General features: G+C 52.0%; 1 protein-coding gene across 4 annotated transcripts in view; it reads right to left on the minus strand.

The window, feature by feature from the left end:
* Window positions 1-611: 611 nt before the first annotated feature.
* Window positions 612-24,171, minus strand: part of GLT1D1 (glycosyltransferase 1 domain containing 1) — a 117,213-nt gene continuing 93,653 nt past the window's right edge. For all 4 annotated transcript variants that reach the window (XM_010388769.2, XM_030939930.1, XM_030939929.1 and 1 more), the window contains one exon: window positions 612-2,638. In XM_010388769.2, the coding sequence (XP_010387071.2) occupies window positions 2,477-2,638 (162 nt within the window). In that variant the 3' untranslated portion in view covers window positions 612-2,476. The remainder of the gene's footprint in view (window positions 2,639-24,171) is intronic.

Consider the following 24,171-nt stretch of genomic DNA (forward strand, 5'->3'; position numbering starts at 1 on the left):
ATACAAATAAAAATAAATACATGTTTAGGTCAGGCGTGGTGGCTCATACTTGTAATCTCAGCACTTTGGGAGGCCAAGGCGGGCGGACCACTTGAGGTCAGGAGTTCGAGACCAGCCTGACCAACATGGTGAAACCCCATCTCTACTAAAAATACAAATAAAAATACAAATACCATATACAAATAAAAACAAATACATGTTTAGGCCACGCATGGTGGCGGGCACCTATAATCCCAGCTACTCAGGAGGATGAGGCAGGAGAATCACTTGAACCCAGGTAGCAGAGGCTGCAGTGAGCTGAGATCGCACCACTGCACTCCAGCCTGGGTGACAGAGCAAGACTCTGTCTCAAAAATAATAATAAAAATAAATAAATGTTTAAACATAAAGTGAACCAAGTATGAAACTGACACCATGTAGAACCCTCATGAAAAAGCCCTGGTTTTACATCTATACTTGGGTATTAAAATAGTGGCTGCATTTTAACCCCCACTTAACTAGATGCTAGAGTGTCTGTGCTTCCTTTGAAGATGTGAGGTCTGGCGGGTGGGGAAGGGATCTGCTCCCTGCAGAACACTGCTGACTGTGGGAAGAAACAGAGGCTACTTTCATATGGCTAATGGTGACAGACTTTATTAATGTAAAAACACGCCCTTCCCCCACAGTGCATGGGGCGTGTGCACGTTTTCCTACAAAGACATAAATGGTGATGTGGAGGTACGGTGGAGGTCAAGCATCTACAGGGTCATTCAAGGAGGAACAGATTCAAGCTTTTGGATGATCAGCGTTTTGTAAATAGCAGCATCTTCAGATCTAAGACAAGACTGGACCTGGCAGGACCTTTTCTTTGGGTGGTATTAATTACTCCAGATTCAGACCAGGCTGTCCGCTCCGGGCCCAGGCTCTGCCTCTCCCTCCTCTGTCCCACGCCTAGACATGAAAGCCATAACCCTTGGGTCCCTCAGAGGACAAACACAAGGGGTGGGGGTACGATGGGAGGCATTGTTGACCAGCCCTCTCACTGCTGGGAGCCTCTGCTGTTTCCAGCTAACTGCCTTTCTGGAAAGCGATTCTGTTCCACGATGGAGGCAGTAGAATGAAACATCAAATTACACGGCATAAGATCCAAGCTCGCTGTTCTCATCCCCAGGGCACCAGAGCTTAAGAAGTTTAACTTCAGGCTACTTCTTTTAAAAACAAGATGTAGGTTGTGCCATTAAAAAAAAAAAATGACGGTTGAAAACATGAAAGCAGAAAGTTCAGACATCCTAAAACTTGAAGCCAAGACAGCGCCGGTGGAATCTTCTCCCTCGGCCCTCCTAAGCGCCTGCACCCGCTTTCACCGAATGCTTCCCATGGCAACGCTCTGCCCTGGCTGTGCCTTCTCGCCTCCCTAAAGCAGACTGCTTTCTACCCACAAGAGGTGGGAAACACCGCCTTCCCCATTTGTTGTAAGGAACCTACCGGCATGCAACCATTTCAGTATTCAGTGGAGGTTTTCCCAGGCAAATTCCAGTAGCAGAGGACAAGGAAGACTGCACGTTCTCATGTGACATGGATGACATGGATGGGGCGAGGCCACCATTACCATGATGGCAGGGCTGGCACGGGCTGACCTCACTGTGTGGCTGCAAAGCCCTCCAGAACTGAGCTCCATCCTGCCAAGGGCTGGAGGCTGGTGACCCTTCCAACACCCATCCCTGGGTTCCTGATGTGGGAAGGGGAAGGGCCCACCCTGGACCCAAAGTCCCAGGCCTCCATCTCAGGGTCACTTGAGTGTTTTGCAGGCTACATGTGACGTGGCACTTGTTCCTACCTGGTTTTCCACTCGAATTCAGCCAAGAGGTGGGCAGGGCCTACAAGCAGCCTGGCCACTTTTCTAAAAAGCACAACTTTCAATTCCACCATTGAAAAGTGAGAGGTGCTGGGCGTGAGCTCACTCACAGCACTTTCTATTGTTCAGAGAAGCCTGGGGCCACCCATATGCCTGTCAGAGTCCTGAGATCACAACAAAAATCCTGCTAGGACCCAGCTCAGCTGACATGTCTGTGTTTTGCTTTTGCCTTTCAAACTGGCAATGATGGGTAGAGGTCAGTCAGAAGGCAGGTCGGGGGAGTCTGAACCGTGACTGCTTGAAAATAAGCCTCTATTGTCTGCACCAAAGCCCTAAAGCAGGTAATCAAATTCTCTCCCAAATTCCCTGAAAACCAGTTCCCCTTTCCCTGTCCCGGTCAACCCAGTCACTCATGCACCTCCATCAGGACTGGCCGGTGAACACACCTGGGACAGCATCTGAACGCACAGAAGGATATGGGATAAACGCAGTGGCTCTGGGGACTCACGACCAACATTTTCTAGGATTCTGCTGAGGCTGGTTTTATATGAATGGCACGGGACCCACGTTACCCAGAACTCTGTCTCTGAGTGTCCACCAGAGCCGTGTGTCGGAGAGCAGGTGTCTGATGAGGCAGGGCCCTCAGTCTTCAGTGCTTCCTTCCAGCTTGCTGATGAGCTGTTGGTAGGTGTCTCTTTCCACCTGCCATGAATGATACATTCTCACGTATTCCCGTCCGTTCCCTACAATTTCCTTCTCTAATGCAGGATCACTAACCAGTCTCTTTGCCAGATGAACAAACTCCTGCAGAAAAAGGAGGGAGAAGTAGACATAAATCACTGATGAAGGGAGATTTTGCAAATGCACCCAAGACCCTGTGTCTGCATTAGCTGCTGGTCTTGCCGTTGTCTGCCTCCTGGACCTGGAGAGAGTGACTTTTAGGAGGGATGGGAGTTAATGCAAACATTGAGACTGAATGGGAAATAATATATATGCACAGACACACACACACACAGACACATGTACACACACATGTACACACCCACATGCACACACATGCGCGCACACACATGCACATGCACACACACACATATGCTGGGATGAACATCATAAAAAATACTGGAGCCACCAACTCCCTTCCCTAGATCAACAAGACCACTTGTCTTCCCAAGGACTCTCAGATCCACAATTTCTTCCCTCTCATAAGTGGAGCCTCAGATGTGAACTTCGGTCTTACCCCAGAGTCTGAGTCCCACACAACATGACCCCCACCCCATTTCTTTTCCTTTGTGTTGTTCTGTCCTCTTCCCTGGGTGCAGAGCCAAGCCTGTCCTCACAATACAGGTAGTGTCTGGTGCAGTGGAAAGCACTAGTGCTTCAGAGCCAGATCTGGGTTCAAATTCTTCTGAATGACCTCACTTTGCTGTGTGGCCTTGGGCAAGCTAGTGAGCCTCTCTGGGCCCCACATTTCCCAACTGTGGAGGAGTGATGGGTACTTAATCGGTAAACCCAGCCCTGCCCCAAGTCCCAGGGGCTCCCAGAATGAAGAAGTGAGGGAGGGGGATGTAACAGCCCTTTGTTCTTCTGGTCTTTCTGCAGCTCAGCTTCCGGCTGTGTTTCCGCTTAGGCTCATTACTGAGGAAGGCTTGCAGACCCTTGGCGCAGCCATGAGAGAGTGCTCCTGCTGACCTGGTTTTAATATCAAAGCCCTTCAGGATTTCAGGATTGGAGAAAAAAATTAGAAGTATTTTGACTGTTAAAGGGTATTCAGGGAGAGGAGGGGACCAGTCATTACTCTCCATGCGTGCACATAAATCAACAGCAGAGTTCTTGATGCAGGAGGCGCGGGTTTATATTCACACCCTACCCTTCACGTGAGCGGCAGTGGGTCAGTTTCTAACCCTCCCTGTGCCTCAGCTCCTCAACTGTCAATCAGGGGTAATCACATACTTCTTTCCTAGGGTGTTGAGAGGATAGCAAACGAGTTACTGCAAACAAAGAATGTTGAGCAAAGCCCAGCACATACTTAGCTCTCGTTACCATGGTTATTCCCCTACAGCCCACGTAAATTCCAAGAAGGCAGCAATGTCTAAGATCAATACACAATGCTCTTGCTGTTAAAAAGGAACATAAACATATTCTCCAAATTATTGTTAATTAAATGTTGAATGCCTTTTATAGCTGGCAATATACACAGTAATATTTATGGTACAGTAGAATTATATTTTTATAGATTATGTTTATACTTTATAGTAAATTGGTGGTCGTTTTATAATAAAAATACGTTTATTCCCGTTTCAGGGCAGAACAACATTCTGATTAAAATTATTTGAGATGCTTATAGCTGGGTATATTATTTTATGATGCCGGCCATATCTTTGATTTCTCTCACGTGGAGACGTTGGTGGAAACCCAGTGCCCTCCTTCCCCGCTCTGCTTGCTATTCTTACAGAATGTATGGCCCTTTTACCACAAAATCCTGAATTACAGAGTTTCTAGGAACAGGTTGTGATAAAACATACTCTTCTTTTCTCTCTGCAGAGAAGAGTGAACGAGAAAACACAGACTTAAATAAAGCAAGAGAGAGGGGGGTTATGAGTAAGCAACATCTTGGCTGCTGGCTTAATAAAACCCTGGATGACTGGCAGAAAGAAGGAAAAGAAAACCACTAGAAAAAGCAAACACTCTCTTGAATCATAAGTCACTCCCTGAAGCTCTGGGATTCTTTTCTTCTGGACTAAAAGCTCCTATGCAGCTACATTGGGAATCTGCTGGACACGCGCCTGTGGACATGAGAAATCCACGTGGACACAGACTCTGTCGTTTGCTTGCCAGTGTAGACGGTTTGCAAAGGTGGCCACACCCTCTACCCCTGTATGCATGTCTCTTTGCAATATGACACTGCCACTCTCCCCATTGAGCGGGTGTGGTCTATTCCCCACCCTGACCCGATGACTCTGACTTGGTCGGTAATTTGCTTTGACTGACAGGACATATCAGAAGTGATGCGGTCTGCCTTCCATGCAAAGCTTCAAAAGCTCTTAGAGCTTCCATGGCCCCCAGCTCTGTTAGAGCCCTGGAGACCGCCAGGTAAAGCAAAGCCTGGGCTAGCCTCCTGGGGGAAGGGAGGCCATGTGAACACGGGCACTGACCAATGACCAGCACGAGTGAGGCCGTCTAGGACTATCCAGCTCCAGGCCAGCTGCCAGAAGAACCTCGCTGGACCAGTGGCCCCAGGCCACGCCCCAAACCAGCAGAAGCACCACCCTGCAAACCCAGCTCAAACTGCAGACTCAGAAAATTGCAAACAAATAAAATAGTGGTAGTTGTAAGGCACTGACTTTTGGGATTCTTAGTTACACAGCTATGTATAACCGACACTCTCGCCAGGCACTCAGCGCCTCCTCTTCAACAAGAGAACCGTGAATGTTTGAAGTTCTACCCCTCTGCAACACGGTCTGGGAAGAAGACCCTGTCTCCACTTCCAAAAGTTGGTTCTGATTTGTCCGAGCCAGTTGTGGTGTGGCAGATGCACCCTGGGCTGACCCCAGGAACCCTGGCCTGTGACATGAGTGTGGGTGGACTTGCCTCCAACCAACAGAATATGGTAAAGGTCCGGGGATGTGGCTCCCTCGACAGGGTGATGTCACACAGGACATCATCTCAGCAGAGCAGAGCAGAGGACACCCGTGTTGCCAGGCCGAGGGGCAGCAAACCACAATCAGTCCTGACTTATGATGGTTCAGCTTCAAGTTTTTCCATTTTCCAATGGTGTGAGAGTGAGATGCTTTCGGTACAAACTGAACTTCAGGCACCCATACAACCATTCTATTTTTACTCTCAGTACAGTAGTTGATAAATTATATGAGATATGCAAAACTGTACTCTAATACAGGCTTTGTGTTGGATGACTTTGCCCAGCTGTAGGTTAGTGTAAGAGTTCTGAGCACTGTTAAGGTAGGCTGGGCTAAGCTGTGATGCTCCGGAGGTTGGTGTATTAAGTGCATTTTCTCTTCTTCTTCTTCTTTTTTTTTTTTGAGACAGGGTCTCGCTCTGTCACCCAAGCTGGAGTACAGTGGTGCGATCACAGCTCACTGCAGCCTCAACCTCCTGGGCTCAAGAGATCCTCCCACCTCAGCCTCCCATGTAGCTGGAAATACAGGCACGTGCTTCTTATCTGGCTAATTTTTGTATTTTTTCTGAAGATGGGGTTTCACTGTGTTGCGCAGGCTGTTACGTGCACTTTTAGCTTCCAGTGGGTTTATTGAGATGTAACTCAATCACACATCCAGAGGCATCTGTTCCGTCAGCTTCTAAGAGCTGAGGTGGCCTCTGGCCAACAACCAGGGAGAAAACAATGGCCTTAGGAAACTGAACCCTGCCACCAACCATGCTCTAGATGAGAATGTGGCCTGGCCACCCAGAGTGCAGCCTGGTGGGACTTGAGACCCTGAGCTGAGGACCCACCTGGGCTGTGCCCAGAGCCTGGACCCACTAGAAACTGCCAGATGGCAGATGGGTGTGGCTTCAAGCTTCTGAGTTTGTGGTGATTTGTTGCATGCAATAGAGAACGAACACTGTTATCCTGTTCTCCCCTGCCAACGTTTGACCCAAGTCGGGCCACTGAGATTACCAGAGGCGTTTGAACCAGAGGAACTCCATCTTGAATAGCAGCTGGGTAAACTGAGGCTGAGACCTGCTGGGCTGCATTCCCAGATGGTGAAGGCATTCTAAGTCAGGATGAGACAGGAGGCCGGCACAAGACAGAGGTTATAAAGACCTTGATGATAAAACAGGTCGCAGTAAAGCCGGCCAAAACCCACTAAAACCAAGAGGGCAGCAAGAGTGACCTCTGGTCGTCCTCACTGCTACACTCCCACCAGTGCCATGACAGTTTACAAATGCCATGGCAACGTCAGGAAGTTGCCCTATATGGTCTAAACATGGGAGGTGTGAGTCATCCACCCCTTGTTTAGCATATCACCAAGAAATAACCATAAAAATGGGCAACCAGCAGCCCTCACGGTGCTCTGTCTACAGAGCAGCCATTCTTTATTCTTTCACTTTCTTAATAAACTTGCTTTCACTTTACTGACTCGCACTGAATTCTTTCTTGCGACAGATCCAAGAACCCTCTCTTGGGGTCTGGCTCGGGACCCCTTTCACTTAACAAGATGGGAGGGAGAGACCAGCAGTCGGTGTCTTCTGGAAAAAGTGGTTTCCTCCTTCTAAGAAGAGAACACTGGGAACCACTGCCCCCTCCAGCCTCTGAGGCCACCCAGGTCGAGTGGGGAGCCCAGATCCACTGCCACGATTCCCACCCACCTCAGGACGACGCAGCACACAGGAAGGCAGGGCCAGACACTCACACGGAGCAGGAGAGCTGTGCCCGCCCTGACATGCCACGCCGGACATCAGCAGTAGTTCTGGAATCTGACACCGGACACCTCATCAAATGCACTGAAGAGCTACACAGCAGGACTTGCGGCCCTGAGTGTCCCTGAGAGGGATCCTTCCAGCCCAGGTGCTGCAGGTTTCACAGAGGTTTCAGCCAGGAGCTGCGGAAAAGCCGATTGGCTGACAGCCACACACACGCACTGTAACCCTGGAGGAGGGGCGTCCACTCAGGATCTTCCATTGGCTATGCAGTGATCTACTCTTGAAAATTATTTATGAAAATAACTCAGAGGCCGGGCGCGGGGGCTCATGCCTATAAACCCAGCACTGCGGGAGGCTGAGGTGGGCAGATTACCCTCCTGACCAACCTGGCCAACATGGTTAAACCCTGTCTCTACTAAAAATACAAAAAAATTAGCTTGTCATGGTGGTGGGCACCTGTAATCCCAGCTACTCAAGAGGGTGAGATAGGAGGATCGCTTGAACCTGGGAGGCAGAGGTTGCAGTGAGCTGAGACAGCACCATTCATTGCACTCCAGCCTGGGCGAGAAGAGCAAAACTCTGTTTCAAAAAAAAAGAAAGAAAAGAAAAGAATTCACGGGGCATTACAGAGGGCAGACGCTAAAAACTCAAAGCAAAGCCAAGTACGGAAATTCCATCTCTCAAGAGACTTAAAAAACACAAGCCTCACCTCTGTTCCTGATCAGCGGTGGGAGGCGCAAACGCCTTCCGGGGCCCAGCAGGTGGAGTGGGAGGTGAACACAGCCACCGTGGTAAATACAGGCCTATGCTGGTTGCTGCATTTCTTTCTTTTCTTTTTTTTTTTCCAAGAGAGGTCTAAATTCTGGATATTTATGTAAAAGTGTTCCATGTTAAATATCAACAAGTAATTCAATATTGTAAGAATACAGCAAACTAAACAAAACACATGTGCAGACCAGACCTAGGTCCAGGGCCACAGGTGTGCCAACCCTGGCTCAGGTAATGCACTTGTGATGTTAAAAAAAAATAATAATAATGCAAAAGAGCATAGTTTTGTCTTTAGAGAGTAATTACTCAATTAGTAGAGGACCGTCCTCAGAGCTTCTTCCTTTCTGAGGAGTCTGGGGCTGCTGGTGGAGCATTTCTCATTGAATCCTTTTGACCTGCTCCATCTCCCTGAGGTTTCACCAAGATCCAGAGGACAAGAAGTCGTGCCCTTGTTTTGTTTTGTTTGTTTGTTTGTTTTTGCTTTTTTGAGATGGAGTCTCTCTCTGTCGCCCAGGCTGGAGTGCAGTGTCACAATCTCTACTCGCTGCAACCTCTGCCTTCCGGGGTCAAGAGATTCACCTGCCTCAGCCTCCGAAGTAGCTGAGAGTACAGGCTTGTGCCACCACGCCCGACTAATTTTTGTATTTTTAGTAGAGACAGGGTTTTGCCATGTTGGCCAGGCTGGTCTTGAACTCCTGGCCTCAAGTGATCCACCTGCATTGACCTCCCAAAGTGCTGGGATTACAGGTGTGAGCCACTGCGCCCAGCCAGTACCCGTTTTATAAAAACCCCATTACAATCCTTCTCATGATGATGTCACCTCAAAGCCACAGAACAGAAGGGAAAAAAACTCCACGAGAAGAGAAAGCCTTGAGCAGGACGCATGCTGGGGCTGGCAGATTTAAAATGTTATGGTTTTAAAGAGCATTACATTCTGACAACCTTCAGCAAGTGATACATACTTATTTTTCCAAGATGAGCTACAGTCAATCACAGGAAAACTCTGAATTTCAGGCTTGGTGTGTTAAATTAAACAGCCCCGAAGCTCCTCTCCCGCTGCTTCAAATACAACAGCTTATTGATGGGAGACGTTGACAGGGAAGTTTCTCAAGACTGGCACAGGCTGCCGTCGTTAAAGATCTCGGGTGTTCCTCAGGCTTTTTTGGTTGCAGCCTTTGAGTTAATCAAGGCTTCGACGGTGGCTTTGCTTCTCAAACCTTGCTGTAACACTCTCTAACGGAGCTTGTAAAACACACACGCCCCACACACCCGCCCTCAGCCCCCAAGAATACTGATTGGGTGGGTGGACGGTGGGGTTCAGGAAACTGCATTTGCTAACAGTGCCCAACAGCGCCCCCAGGGGGTTGTGGGAAGCCTGACAGGTCTAAGGCAGCCTGCTGTGCCTGCCTCATTTTCCACACATTTGGTCATAGGACAGACTTCCTGTGTTCGAAACTGCAAGCCGTGAGGCTCCTCCTTCAAGACCTCAATGCCTAGAAGAGGAACATGCACCTGACTGTGGTACTTTTCTCGTACACGACACCATCCCTGTGGTCACATTTTACGGCACTATCCAAACTGTCAAACTGTCACCGCTGACAACACATCCATGTGACCATGTCATCACCCCGACTGCCAGCGTATGTTGATCATTCTCCCAGTGGCTCCTGCATCAGGTAAAGTCGGGACCACACAAATGAACATGCAACTCTTCTCTAAACTCTTCAGCATGAACCCTCCATCCACCTCTTAAAACACAGAGTAGTCATTGATTTATAGGAGAACTGATGTTCATTCACCCTGAACATCATGGTTACAGTTAGGGGCTCACTTTAAAATAAGTATCAAAACCAGCCATTAGGGGGCCAGGCACTGTGGCTCACACCTGTAATCTCGGCACTTTGGGAGCCCGAGGCATGTGGATCACTCGAGGTCAGGAGTTCGAGCCCAGCCTGGCCAACACGGCGAAACCCTGTTTCTACCAAAAAACACAAAAATTAGCCTGGTGTGGTTGTGGGCGCCTGCAGTCCCAGCTACTCCAGAGGCTGAGGCAGGACAATCGCTTGAACCGGGGAGTTGGAGGTTGCAGTGAGCTGAGATAGTGCCTGAGTGACAGAGACCCTGTCTCAAAAGAAAAAAAACAAAAACAAAACAAAAAACAGCTATGGGAATCTTCTGCATATAGAGACTGAGCAAGACAACAGGGTAGGGTCAGAAATAACCTCTTGGTCAATGAGCCCTGTGCGTAGCAACTGCTCAATACAGAGCCAGAGGACAAGGTGGCGGGGTGGGGACTCTGACCGCTACTCACGATGCTTGACCCCTCTGCCCCCAGTCACGATGCTTGAGTCTAATGTCCATTTCCAGACTGACCCCCGTGAATCTGCCAGTGGGCCCTGTGCATGCACGCTGAGCCAGGGAGGCTCCATGCTCAGGCCCTTTGCCAGGACAATGCCTGAGCATGTATCTAACAGGCCACTCACAGACATGGTGGGTGCTCAGGAGTGACGGTACGTGGGAGTCTGTAGCATGCGGAAGGAGGGTTGCAGGTGCAGGTGCAGGTGGGGACACTAAACAAAGGAGAGCCAGCAGGTGAGAACGCTAATTCCTTTCCGGTTCATCTTCGCTGCTGGTGGAGGCGAGGACAGCCTCAATGAGGGGCAAATCCTTTCTTCAACACTTCTTTAGCGAAGAGGGAGCCAGCCTCTGGCCAAGAACCTCCAGTGGAGGTCGGGATCCAGCCAGAAATTAACAACAGCAGCCAACCACATACACAGAATGAGGCTTCAGAATTCAGGACCTGGGGGATTTTAGTAATTCGGCTGCTATAGCCTTCTATTATGTATCATCTCCAGCGAGGTCTAAGGCCATGCCTGTCAACAACAGATCCATGTTTCTTAACCAAAATGTATGAATAGTCCCGTGACGCAGGACAAACAAAGCCCTAGGTAACTTCACATCAGTTCAGAAAGGAATTATGGCACCAACCTCACTAAAAAGAGCGGTCTTATGGGTGGTGAGACAGTAAAACTCCTCTTTCCCTTATGGCATTTGCACACCAGAGGTAAATTGTGCTGGTCAAAGGACAGCTGTTATTTGAGGAGGGAAAACAGTGCATAGACCTGGGTAACTAACAGCAGGGTCATTGACCACGGGAGAACTTGTATTTTATTCCTGCCATTCCCAGGGCTCTGTGGCTCATGAAATACATGGTGCAGGGTTAGTGTGGTTCAAAGGTGTTGATGTGGCTGAGGTAAGAGGGAGCAATAGCCCTCGTCCTCTGTAAGCCGGGTAGGTCCGTAGACGTCCGTGTGAACAAGGACTCTGGCCATCAGTCAGGTACCTGCTAGTAAAAATTACAGAGCTGGTGGGTGGGCCCCAATCGCAGGTTTTTCAAGCACATGTTTTCGAAGCGCTTTTTGGATTCTGAAATTGCAGAAAAGGAACTAGGAATTTGGACTATTCCTATGCGCCCTCTCACCCTCCACACACACAGATCAAGAGATGGGAGCCTAGGTCACCCAGGAATCTGCCTGAGGTTAACATCACTGAGTGGCCACATCACCGAGTGGCAGAAAAGGCATCTAGACCCAGACCCTCCCCCTCCGAGCACCACCCTCTGCACCCCTCCTCCCCACACACACACACAGACAGGGGAAACCTGGGAGCCACCAATGAAACTAAAAAAACAACCTCAGGAATATTTTCTGTGCTTCTCATTCGCTCACTTTCCAGATGATGGGCCAAGCAGAACACTAGCCATTTCAACACACAACTGGCAGGCTGAAAGGTGCTTCTGCTGCTCTGGTGTGCTTTAGGGGTTGGTGGGGAGAAGATGGGCATCTTGAAGGAAAGAAGGTGAGAGGCAGGGAAGGGAGGGAAGAGGGGGCCCGGGAGACTTTCTTTTGGGCTCGTGTGACGGCTTGGTGGGTTACAGCAGGAGGAAGTTGGAGGGAAAGATCAGCCCATTAAAGTGTGGCAGTAAATCTGCCATTCATTCTGGTTATGCCTGGGGGAGAGGAAAGAAACACAAGCAGGCTGGGGTGGTGGCTCACGCTTGTCATCCCAACACTTTGGGAGGCCAAGGTGGGTAGATCACTTGAGGTCAGGAGTTTGAGACCAGCCTGGCCAACATAGTGAAACCCCATCTCTATCAAAAATACAAAAAAAAAAAAAAAAAAAAAAAAAAAATTAGCCAGGTGTGGTGGCACATGCCTGTAATCCCAGCTACTGGGGAGGCTGAGGCAGGAGAACTGCTTGAACCCAGGAGGCAGAGGTTACAATGAACCAAGATCGTGCCACTGGACTCCAGCCTGGGTGACGCAGTGAGACTCTGGGGAGGAAGGAAGGAAGGAAGGAAGGAAGGAAGGAAGGAAGGAAGGAAGGAAGGCAGGCAGGCAGGCAGGCAGGCAGGCAGGCAAGCAATGGCAGAGTTGGGCGAGGGGTGGGGGTTTTGGGGGATGCTCAGGCCACATTGAATTCTTGAGAGGGCTCCTGAGCAGCACACCTAGGTGACACTGCCATGGCTCACAAACCTGCAATCGGGGCCCACCCGCCAGCTCTGTCCATTTATACTAGCAGGTACCTGGCTGATGGCCGGAGTCCTTGACTACACGGACATCCATGGACCCACTCAGTTTACAGAGGGCAAGCACTCTTGCTCCTTCCTACCTCTGCCAGAGCAATGCCTCAGGCCACACTAACCCTGCATCATGCATTTCAGGAGACGTGGAGCCCCGGGAATGACAGGAATAAAACACGGGTTCTCTGGTGGTCAGTCACCCTGCTTTTATTTATCTAGGACTTGCACTGTTTTCCCTTCTCAAATAACAGCTCTCCTTTGACCAGCATAGTCAGCCTCTGGTGTGCAAATGCCAGAAGGGAAAGGAGAATTTTACTGTCTCACCACCCTTAAGAGACCAACCAGGATGGACTTGCCGTGCATTTCTCTGCCCGACAGTGGTGACAGCTGAGCCCGCATAGCTTCTGGCACGTGCCAAGCAACTGAGAGGCTGCAGAACTCCCTGGGTAGAGGGGCCTTTTGCAGAAAGGATACATCACGCCTGCATGAGTCCTAACAAGAACATTCTGGGAAAATAGGAGGCTGTCTCCAAATTGTAAGTTATGGATATTTTTAATTTGTATGTTTTCAATTTTTCCATAAAAGTGTTCATATAACATAAAACTTAATTAAGATCAGATTCTACTTATTCTAATATAGACAGTAGTATAACGGTTAAGCACACAGAAAGACATACCCCTGACGCCATAATTATGCACTGCATGTCTGTCAAAATGTAAACCTCCAAAATACATATACCTATTATGGACCCACAAAAATTAAAACCTACATTTAAAAAACACAGAAAGATGGGCCAGGCACAGTGGCTCATGCCTGTAATCCTGGTACTTTGGGAGGCCGAGGCAGGTGAATCACGAGGTCAGGAGTTCAAGACCAGCCAGCCTGGCCAACACAGTGAAACCCCATCTCTACTAAAAATACAAAAATTATCCAGGTGTGGTGGCACGAGCCTGTAATCCTAGCTACTGGAGAGGCAGAGACAGGAGAATCACTTGAACCCAGGAGGCAGAGGTTGCAGTGAGCCGAGATCGTACAACTGCACTCCAGCCAGTTTTGAGACTCCGTCTCAAAAACAAAACAAAACAAAAACCAGAAAAGACAAATACTTCATAATTTTACCTATAGGCAGATTCTTAAAAAGTCAACCTCATAAAACAGAGTGGGAGGGTGGTTACCAGGGGCTGGGGGGCTGCAGGAGAGGAAACGAGGAGATATTGGTCAACAGTTCCAAAGTTTCAGTTAGGAGGGTCACATTCTGAAGACCTATGGGGCAGCCTGGTGACTCTAGTGTACTTGAAAGTTGCTAAGTGAGTGGATCTTAAATATTCTCATTACAACAAAAAAGTATGTGTGGGGATGGAAATGTTAATTAGCTTGATTTAATCATTGCACAATACCACATAGCAAAACACTAAGTGGTATACCATACATGTTGACAATCTTTAAATTTGTCAATCAACCTTAATAAAGCTGACAAGCACAGTATGACCCTCAGTGGCACCTTTTACCAGGCTCTGGGCCTTGAGGAAGTTAACTCCTCTGTGCCTGGTTTGCTCGTCTAGGAAATGGGGCTGGTAAGAGCTCATTTGTCATTGTGCAGGTTAAACAAGATAATCTATGCATAACGTTTGTATCTGTAGAGCAAGCATTCAACAGATGCTAGCCATCTTCCTTATGACGGGTCTTGTTCTCTGTTTTCTTCTCCCAGAACACGTTAGCCTCAGTCTTTGGGGATGAAAGGAGGAGCACCCAGTCATACGGTTGCTCCCCAGTTCTTCCTAGGCCACAATTCCCAGCCTCCCTCGCAGCGGGCGTGATGTGACCAGATTCCAGCCAAGTGAGCATGAGCGGAGAGGGGCATGTGCTCCCTCCAGCCCAGGTCACACATACCTCTCATGGTGGACCCTGTCTTCTCTCTCCCCAGCGGCTACATACAGACGGAGCTGGAGCCAGGTCACGGAAGGAGCCAGGGCTCTGAGTGACTGCATGGGCAGTGGTCACAGACCAAAACAACCAGCTCTGGCCTCCAGGAGAGCAAGAAATAAGGTCTCCCAATGCTGCCCTCCTGAGGTGATGGGGTCCATCAGAGCAGCTGCCACTTCCTGTTGGCATGCTGGTCATCTCATGGCTTTGCTCCAAATGCAGCCCAGTTCCACTGCAGTCCAAGGTCCCCAAGGGACAGCTTGCTCATTCAGACACGTGGTAGCGACACTCTACAGAGATTCAGGGAACACCAGAGACCATGCTCCTGTATAAAGTGCAAACAATGGATTCTCCTGGCAAAACTCAAAAGAAGGTTGAGCTCACTAATGAGGAATGATGAGGGCAGTGGCCACAGGAAGGGAGAGAGGAGGGGAGGGAGGGAGGGGGGGAGGCGGGAGAGAGGAGGGAGGGCGGGAGAGAGAGGGGAGGGAGGGGAGGGAGGGGAGGGAGGGGAGAGGAGGGGAGGAGGGGGAGAGGAGGGGGGGAGGGAGAGAGAGGAAGGGAGGGAGAGAGGAAGGGAGGGAGAGAGGAAGGGAGGGAGAGAGGAAGGGAGGGAGCGGAGAGAGGAGGGGAGGGGAGGAGGAGCGGGAGGCGGAGGGAGGCGGGGAGGGAGGGCGGGGAGGGGGAGGGAGAGAGGGGGAGGGGAGGAGAGGAGGAGGGGCGGGAGGCGAGGAGGAGGGGGGGAGGGAGAGAGGAGGGGAGGGAGGGAGAGGAGGGGAGGGAGGGAGGAGAGAGGAGGGGAGGGAGGAGGGAGAGAGGGCGGGGGGACGGAAGGAGGACGGGAGGACGGGAGAGGAGAGGGGGGAGGGAACGGAGAGAGGAGGGGAGGGACGGAGAGGAGGAGGGGAGGGGGGGGGGGGAGGGGGAGAGGAGGGGGGGAGGGAGCGAGGGAGGGGGGGGGAGGAGGGAGGGGGGAGGGGGAGGGGGGGGAGGGAGAGGGGGGAGGGAGGAGGAGGGGCGGGCGAGAGGAGAGGAGGCGGGGAGGGAGAGAGGAGGGGAGGGGGGAGGAGGGGAGGAGGGAGGAAGGGAGGGAGAGAGGAGGGGGGGAGGGAGAGAGGAGGGGAGGGAGGGAGAGAGGAAGGGAGGGAGAGAGAGGAGAGAGGAGGGGAGGGAGGAGAGAGGAAGGCGGGAGGGGGGGGGAGGGAGGGAGAGAGGAAGGGAGGGAGGGAGAGAGGAGGGGAGGGAGGGAGAGAGGAGGGGAGAGGGAGAGAGAGGAGGGGAGGGACGGAGAGAGAGGAAGGGAGGGACGGAGAGAGGAGGGGAGGGAGGGAGAGAGGAGGGGAGGGAGGGAGAGAGGAGGGGAGGGAGGGAGGAGAGCGGAGGGGAGGGACGGAGAGAGGGGGGAGGGAGGGGAGGAGAGAGGAAGGGGGAGGGAGAGGGAGGGGAGGGAGGGAAGAGGAGGGGAGGGAGGGAGCGGGGAGGGGAGGGAGGGAGGAAGGGAGGGAGAGAGGGGGGAGGGAGAGGGGGGAGGGAGGGAGAGAGGAGGGGAGGAGGGGGGAGGAGGGGAGGGAGGGAGGGAGGAGGGGAGGGAGGGAGAGCGGAGGGGAGGGAGGGGAGAGAGGAGGGGGGGCGGGAGAGAGGAGGGGAGGGAGGGAGGACGGAGGGGGAGAGAGGAGGGGAGGGAGAGAGGAGGGGCGGGAGGGAGAGAGGATGGGAGGGACGGAGAGAGGAGGGGGGAGGGCGAGGGAAGGGAGGGAGGGAGAGGGGAGGGGAGGGAGGAGAGAGAAGAAGGGCAGGGAGGGCGAGAGGGGGGGGGGGAGGCGGAGGCGGGGGAGGGGAGGGGAGGAGGGAGGAGGGGGGAGGGAGGGGAGAGGAGGGGGGGAGAGAGAGGGAGGGGGGGGGAGGGAGGGAGGGGGGAGGCGGGAGGGAGGAGGGAGGGAGGGAGGGAGGGGGAGGGGGGGGGGGGGGGAGGAGGCGGGGAGGGAGAGGGGGGAGGAGGAGGGGGGCGGGAGAGGGAGGGAGGGAGGAGGGGAGGGAGGGAGAGGGGGGGGGGGAGGAGGGGCGGGGGGGAGAGAGGAGGGGAGGGAGGGAGAGAGGAAGGGGGGAGAGAGGAAGGGAGGGAGAGAGAGGGGAGGGAGAGAGGAGGGGAGGGAGAGGGAGGGAGGGAGGGAGCGGAGGAAGGGAGGGAGGGGGAGAGGAGGAGGGAGAGAGGAGGGAAGGGAGGGAGAGAGGAGGGGAGGGAGGGAGAGGGGAGGGAGGGAGGAAGGGAGGGAGAGAGGAAGGGAGGGAGAGAGGAGGGGAGGGAGAGAGGAAGGGAGGGAGAGAGGAAGGGAGGGAGAGAGGAAGGGAAGGAGAGAGGAAGGGAGAAAAGGAGAGAGGAAGGGACAGAGGGCGGGACAGAGGGAGAAAGGGAGTAAAGAAGGAAGGAAGGGAGGGAATTAGGGAGGGAGAGACAGGAAAGGAGGGACGAAGGGAGGGAGAAATGGAGGGAGAGAGGAGGCAAGGGAGGAAGGGAGGGAGGTAGATAGGGAGGGAGGGAGAAAGAGGAAGGGAGAGAAGAAGAGAGGGAAGGAGAGAGTTGGGAGGGAGGTAGAGAGGGAGGGAGGAGGAGGGGAAGAAGGAAGTCAGGAGGGAGGAAGGGAGAAAGGAAGGAAGGAGGGAGAGAAATCAAAGAAAATGGGAGCAAAGAACAGATGAAGAAAAGGAGGGAAGAAGAAAGCAGGGAGATGGAGGAAAAAGGGAGGGAGAGAGGAAGGGACGGCAAAAGAAAGACAATTTCTGAGCCAAAGGGATTTACATGGGATCTAAGCACCCAGGCAGGAGAAGGCAATCCTGTCGTTTTGCTGCGTGGCACTCAGCACCAGTACCTGTGATAGGCATGAAACTGTCAGAGACTACTTGCTAGGCATGGGGATAAAATCTGACAGGTGCCAATGATTGGGCAGGATGACTGCTGTCATCTGCGACTTTGAAAAGAAAAAGAGAGCAGTTAAGTACAACTGTGTGGCGTGCTGCATCGCTCACTATCAGATGAAAATAGCGAAACATGCCCTCTGGAAGGGTTGTCCCTTGTACGCTGGGGCATAATCCCTTCCAGTACTCACTGACCATCCAGTCCACACTAGGGTCCCTGCGAGGGAGAGCTGATGAGTAAACATGCCTGACTGCTGCCCTCGGCAAGCTTCCAGGCTGGGGACTGGGGTTTATAGATGGTGAAGAGTGCAGTGTATTCAGACACACGTGCAGGGACAGAGGAAACCTAAGTGGGAACCCCAGTAACACTGGGTGGCCAAGAAAAGTCCTTCCAGGGTGATTTCAACCAAGAAACAATTGAGGAGGCACCCGCCGCGGGCACAGCTCGGTTAGAGACCGAGGGTGAGCAGAACTCAGGTAGTGGACAGAGAAGCCTGGAACGAGGAGGGGCAGCGCGGGCCGTGCAAGGTCTTAGAAGCTGGGGAAGAAGTGGCATTTCTTCTAGGTCCAATGGGGAAGTCACCAGAGGGTCCTCAGCTGCGGGATAGAAGCGGACTTTCACTTGGTGCCTGTGGCTGCGGGGAGGGAGTGGGCGGGCTGGAAGGAGGAGGCTGCTGAACAGCCCCGGGCAAGAGCCCACAGCGCCTCGGTCGGGAATGCAGTGGAGATGGGGTCCAGCTGCGTTTGGAGACAGAGCTCAGGAGAAGTGGGACAGATGGGAAGCAGGGCTCAGGGAAAAGAGCGCGGCGGGCTTGGGAGCCCAGGACCCAGGACGGTGTGCCCGGCCGCTTGTGCACGCACCTGCAACAAGCAGGGGCTGAGGCTCCAGGCAGGCTTCCCCCTGCGGCATTATCCCTAAGGCTGCAGCCCACGGGGGTCCTCCACAGGACCCTGGCCCGGCTTCTACCAGTGCCAACAAGTCACCATCCTCCTTCTGAATTCCAGGATACCCCAGAAACGGCCTTCGGAGTTGATTCCTACAGCAGTGTTGTTTTGATGCGAGGCAAGCACACCGCCTACCAGGGACTGCATTTGTCAGTGCTGACACAGATCACCAGGAGGCCTCCAGGAAGCGCACACAGGCAGAGGCAGGGGGAGGGGAGGGTCTCTCCATGCCTGGCCCCTCAACTAATCACAGTTCCCAGCTGGAGTCTGCGGGCTCACACTCCTGGCAGGTGCCCAGCAGGCTTTGCACAGCAACAGGTGCACCCACGTGAGGGCCCAGGAGATGGCGGAAAGCAAGTGTCAGGATGACGCAGAGATGCCTCCTCCTGTTCTCACAGGTGGGGACTGAGCTCACAGAGGGAAGGAAGCTCTTCTCTCTCTGTATTTTCAGAGAATTCCAGACGCGATGCAAGCAGGATGCTCCCTGCTTGGTCAGGAGTGAGGCGGCCAGGAGGAGCCCTGAGGGCCTCTGCACCTTGGTGACAGCCCAGCATCCGTGTCTGAGCAGTGAGCCCCACCTCGTGGCTCACCCGTGTCCTGGTCCTGCTCGCCGCGCCACAACTCAGTGCACACCCAGCTCGGTGCACACTCAGCTCGGTGCACATCCAGGTCGGTGCGTACCTGCCACAGGGGCTGCGCAGTCAGCCAGGGGCTTTCCTTCCCACCTCATGCTGCATCCAGGGGCATCTACACCCAGGATGGGGCTCAGAAATGGTCCCTTCTGCCACGAACATAGACAGAATCAGGGTGAGAAGAACAACTTTAGAAAACGGTTAGGTGGAAAACAGAAGCGAAGGGGAGGGAGGGAGAGAGAGAGACAGAGAGACAGAGAGAGCAAGAGAGAGAGCTAGAGACTGAGATAGAGGTAGAAACAGAGACAGAGGAACAGACAATGAGAGACAGAAACAGAGACTGAAGGGGAGGAAGGCTAAAGAAACAGAGACAGACAGACAAGGAGACGATGAGACAGAGGGAGAGGGAGAGAAAAAGGGAGGCACAGCAGGAAAGGGGAGGCACAGTGAGGAGGAGCTGCCAGGGCAGCAGCAGGGAAGGGGCAGAACAGGGCCATTTGTGCTCCCGGCCTGAGCTCAGGCTCTGCAGTCAGACCCAGTTCTCACCCAGCTCCTCGACCCACCCAACTGGCCCGAGGCAAGGGACCCACCCTCTCTAGCTCACTGGAGAATCTGTGTCCCTAACAATACACCAGCCTGGGCACCCAATCACAGCCCCCACACAGGCTGTCCCTACGCTGCTCCAATGAGGTTTACATCTGTTGTCCTAGTATTATTATTATTATTATTTGAGACGATGTCTTGCACTGTCACCCAGGCTGGAGTGCAGTGGCATGATCTTGGCTCACTGCAACCTCCACCCTCTGGGTTCAAGTGATTCTCATGCCTCAGCCTCCTGAGTAGCTAGGATTACAGGCGCCTGCCACCCTGCTCAGCTAATTTGCTGTATTTTTAGTAGAGACAGGGTTCTGCCATGTTGGCCTCGAACTCCTGACCTCAAGTGATCCACCAGTCTCAGCCTCCCAAAGTGCTGGGATGACAGTCGTGAGCCACTGTGCCCAGCCTGGTGTGCTTGTATTATTATTATTCCGCTCTCAAATGCTTCCCAATATCGCACAATAAGCAAACGGGTCACACTACTTCCAAATCCACGTAAGTTTTGCATTAACCTCCAATTTAGTTCACACACGCTTTGCCCCACGTTTCCTCTAGGCTTAACTGGAAATCCAATCAACGCAGCAGGGTCTCCATCTCGGATTTCATGCTGAGGACCTACTGTGTGCTGTGCACTGGCTGGAGCTTACACACCCTGGATGCATTTAATTTCCAAGAATTATAGCCGTTATGTGAAAACATTTTTTAAAAATGAGAGAACTAATATTTTACATAATGTTGGCCAGTCGCCTCCCCAAATCCATAAGTAGAACGTGACTCGAAGTGAGAGTGAGACAGACAGGAATTACTCCCTGGGTTCGCAGCGCCCTGCACTAGGCGGGAATCCTGCTGAGGGCTGGTCCCCGCACTTAAACATAAGCGCTTTCCATACTCCACGGCTCCCCCTGGTGCGCAGCACCGCAAGCCGTGAATGCGGTGGACTAGTCTCCGTTTTTGTCCCGGGGAAGAGAGAGCCAATAGTGCATGTGCCCTCCCTCAGCTACTCCCCAAAAAGAGGTCATTATCTCCACTCTCCCGAAGAAGCACCGAACAGAGGACAGGAGGAGCGTCCAGGATCACTCAGCTTCCAAGTGCAAAACTTGAGATCTCAGCCCAGCCCTGCCTGAATGAAAGTTTGGAGGTTGATGTTTCCCAAACGTTCAACTGTTGATGTTAAAGCCATTAGTGTTTGAAGAAAAATAAGCTACCTTTAGTGAAAATGCCAGTCACATAGAACACTACAGCCAGAGCCCGGCCCCGAATACCCACTGGACAAATGCTAGCTCTGGTCATTGTCATTATTCCAGAACTTATGTTTTTCTGTGCACCATCCAAACAGAACCTCCCAGCAAAATAGGTTTGAGTTGCGCTTTAAAAGTCTGACCCTGGGAGAGTGTATAGATTCACAGTTTCTATTAAATGTCAAATGGATTTTAATTTCGAAGCTATAAAACAGAGCAATAAAATACCTAGGAAAATAGCTCAACACTTTTCTACTTCTTAAAAGGAGAAATAACAGGATTGTGGTGGTAATGAAAAATCAATCTTTAGTAGGTCTGGAAAGCTTTGCTTAAATTGAAGTTTTCCAGGGGTGAGGTATATAAAAATAGAGACTATTCTGTTCCTACCAGGGCTGAATATGCTTAATCATCATTTTTTTAAAAAATGGTTTTTTTATTCAGTTCGGTAGGCTGTCCCCATGAGCTCCCTAAGGCAAACTTCCCTCCAGATTCCCATCATCTTTGCGCCAACAGCTGCCACCCCCACCCCGGGACCTTGCGCTTACCACTCACCTGTCAACACACATTCAGTGCCAGGCACTGCCCCGGTGTTGGGGCTGCATGCAGAAGAGCACAAAACCCCCAAGATGAGGCCTCGCTTCCCCATTTTACAGTTGGAGAAATTGCTCTCCTGGATCTAACAGTCTGAGGGGTTTGGGGAGGAGGGTGTGGGGAGCAAGCCAGGACGGAAATAAGAAAATAAGATGGGGAAGGGTGGTGAAAAGAGGCTGCGGACTCAAGTTACCCGTGAGGGAGGAGCAGAGATGCCCATGTGGCTGCAGAGCAGCAAAGGCAGAGTGGTAGGCAGTGGTTAGCTCAGGGACAGCTTGGTGGCCATCAGAAAAAGTCTGGACTTTCTTCCAAGTGCAGCCGGCCATCCCTGGGGCATCTCAGGCAGGGATGCTGGCTGGTCTGCACGCCCTCTCAGCTCAGCCCTGGCTCCCAGGAGCACTCTGCTGTCTCCTCCTCTCCAGTTGCACCAGGGACTCCTACTCCCAGCCCCTCATTGGATAGAGAAAGACGCAGTGATTGCAGGGGAAACAAACATAAGGTTTTCTCCAACAAGACCCTATGAATCCCCTTGAACGATCTTCCATAATCTCAAATATGATGCATTAATTACCTGAAACAGTCCTCTTTCTGGAGGTCCCATCTCCGCCACTGTGAACACATTCTTTCCTCCTCCGCAGCCAGCTGCATTGGCACCACTGAAAACTCTTCCCCTGCCTTCTTCCTAGAGCTAGTTCTCTTTTTCTTTATTTCTAAGACAGGGTCTTGCTCTGTTATCCAGGCTGGAGTGCAGTGGCAAGATCTAGGCTCCCGGCAACTTCCATCACCCAGGTTAAAGCGATCCTCCCACCTCAGCCTCCCCAGTAGCTGGGACTACAGACACGAGCCACCACATCTGGCCAATTTTTTTCTCTTTCTTTCTTTCTCTTTCTTTCTTTTCTTTCTTTTTCTTTTCTTTTTCTTTCTTTCTTTCTTTTCTTTCTTTCCTTCTCTCTCCTTTTTTTCTCTTTCTTTTTCTTTCCCTTTCTCTTTCTCTCTCTCCCCCCCTCCCTCTTTCCCTCCCTCCCTCCCTCTCTCTCTTTCTTTCTTTCTTTTTCTTTCTAGCAGAGATAGAACTTTGCCATGTTGCCCAGGCTGTTGTTGAACTCCTGAGCTCAAGCAATGTGCTTGCCTCAGCCTCCCAAAATGCTGGGATTACAGGCGTGAGCCACCACGCCCGCCTCTGGGACTAGTCTTCTATTGCTGCATAACAAATAGCCACAAATTTGGGACTTAAAATGACACCCATGTATTGTCTCATGGTTTCTGCAGGTCAAAATTCAGGCACAGACATGGCAGAGCTGACTTTTCAGCTCAGCGTCCCACGAGCCTGAGATCAAGGTGTGGGCTGGGCTGGGCTCCTGTCTGGAGCTTGGAGTCTTTCTTGAAGCTCACAAAGTTGTCGACAGAATTCAGTTTCTGTGGTTGTAGGACCCAGGCCATCTTTCTCCCACTGGCTGTCAATCAGGGGTCGCCCCCAGGTCCTAGAGGCTGCCCAAAGTTCCTTGCCATGTGGCTCCCTCCACAGGTCCCAGTCTCTCTGAATTCTTCTGTCCTTGGCCTCTAGATCTAAATTTAAAAGGCTCTGACGACGAGGTCAGGCCCACACAGTTCATTATCTTTGATTGATTCAAAGTCAACTGACTAGTTACCTTAATCACATCTGCAAAATCCCTCTTGCCACATAACCTACCACAACAGCCGAACACCAGGAGGCAGAGGCCACAGGGCATCTCAGAACTCTGCTCACCACACTCCCCTATGTCCCATGCTCCTTACGTCTGAGTTCCCTTTCACTTAGGCCATTCCTTCCCTAACACCTCCCACACTGCACTACGCCTAACTCTTCCAATGCACTGCACTCTCACACCCAGCTCCCACACTGCACTACGCCTAACTCTTCCAATGCACTGCACTCTCACACCCAGCTCCCACACTGCACTATGCCTAACTCTTCCAATGCACTGCACTCTCACACCCAGCTCCCACACTGCACTACGCCTAACTCTTCCAATGCACTGCACTCTCACACCCAGCTCCCACACTGCACCACGCCTAACTCTTCCAATGCACTGCACTCTCACACCCCGAAACTTTTGCCCAGGTGGCTCTCGCTACTGTGAATGCCTTTTCCTGCCTAGGGAGTCTCGTCCTTTGAGGCCCAGCTCAATGTCCCTAGCAATCTCTTCACACTAATAACACAACCTGCCAGGGTGACGAGGCTCCGCGTCTGGCTCTGACACTTACAAAGTAGTTAACTGGGCTTCTCCATGCCTCAGTTCCCCCACCGGTCCAACGGTGATTATGAAGGTGCTGGCATCATGGCATCATTGTGAGAGTTCATGGAGTCCATCCATGTAAAGCAGCGGGAACCATGTCCATTACAGGGTGAACATTTGACAAGGGGTCATATTGTGGGTTGAATGTTTGTGTCTGCAAATTCATACGCTGAACTGCTCACCCCCAAGGGGACGGCAGGAGGTGAGGTCTTTGGGAGGTGACTGGGTCATGAGGATGGAAAGACTGGTGTCTAACTTACTGTTTTGAGACAGGGTCTCACTCTGTCACCCAGGCTAGAAGACAGCCACGCCTTCACGGCTCCCCTGTAGCCTCTACCTCTCAGGCTCAAGTGATCCTCCCATCTCAGCCTCTCGAGTAGCTGGGATTACAGGCATCTGCCACCACCCCCAGATAATATTTTACTTTTTTTGTAGAGACAGGGTTTCTCCATGGTGGCCAGGCTGGCCCCAAACTCCTGGGCTCAAGCAGTCT

The sequence above is a fragment of the Rhinopithecus roxellana genome, chromosome 10 (assembly GCF_007565055.1).
Source record: "Rhinopithecus roxellana isolate Shanxi Qingling chromosome 10, ASM756505v1, whole genome shotgun sequence".
In the NCBI taxonomy this organism is placed as follows: domain Eukaryota; kingdom Metazoa; phylum Chordata; class Mammalia; order Primates; family Cercopithecidae; genus Rhinopithecus; species Rhinopithecus roxellana.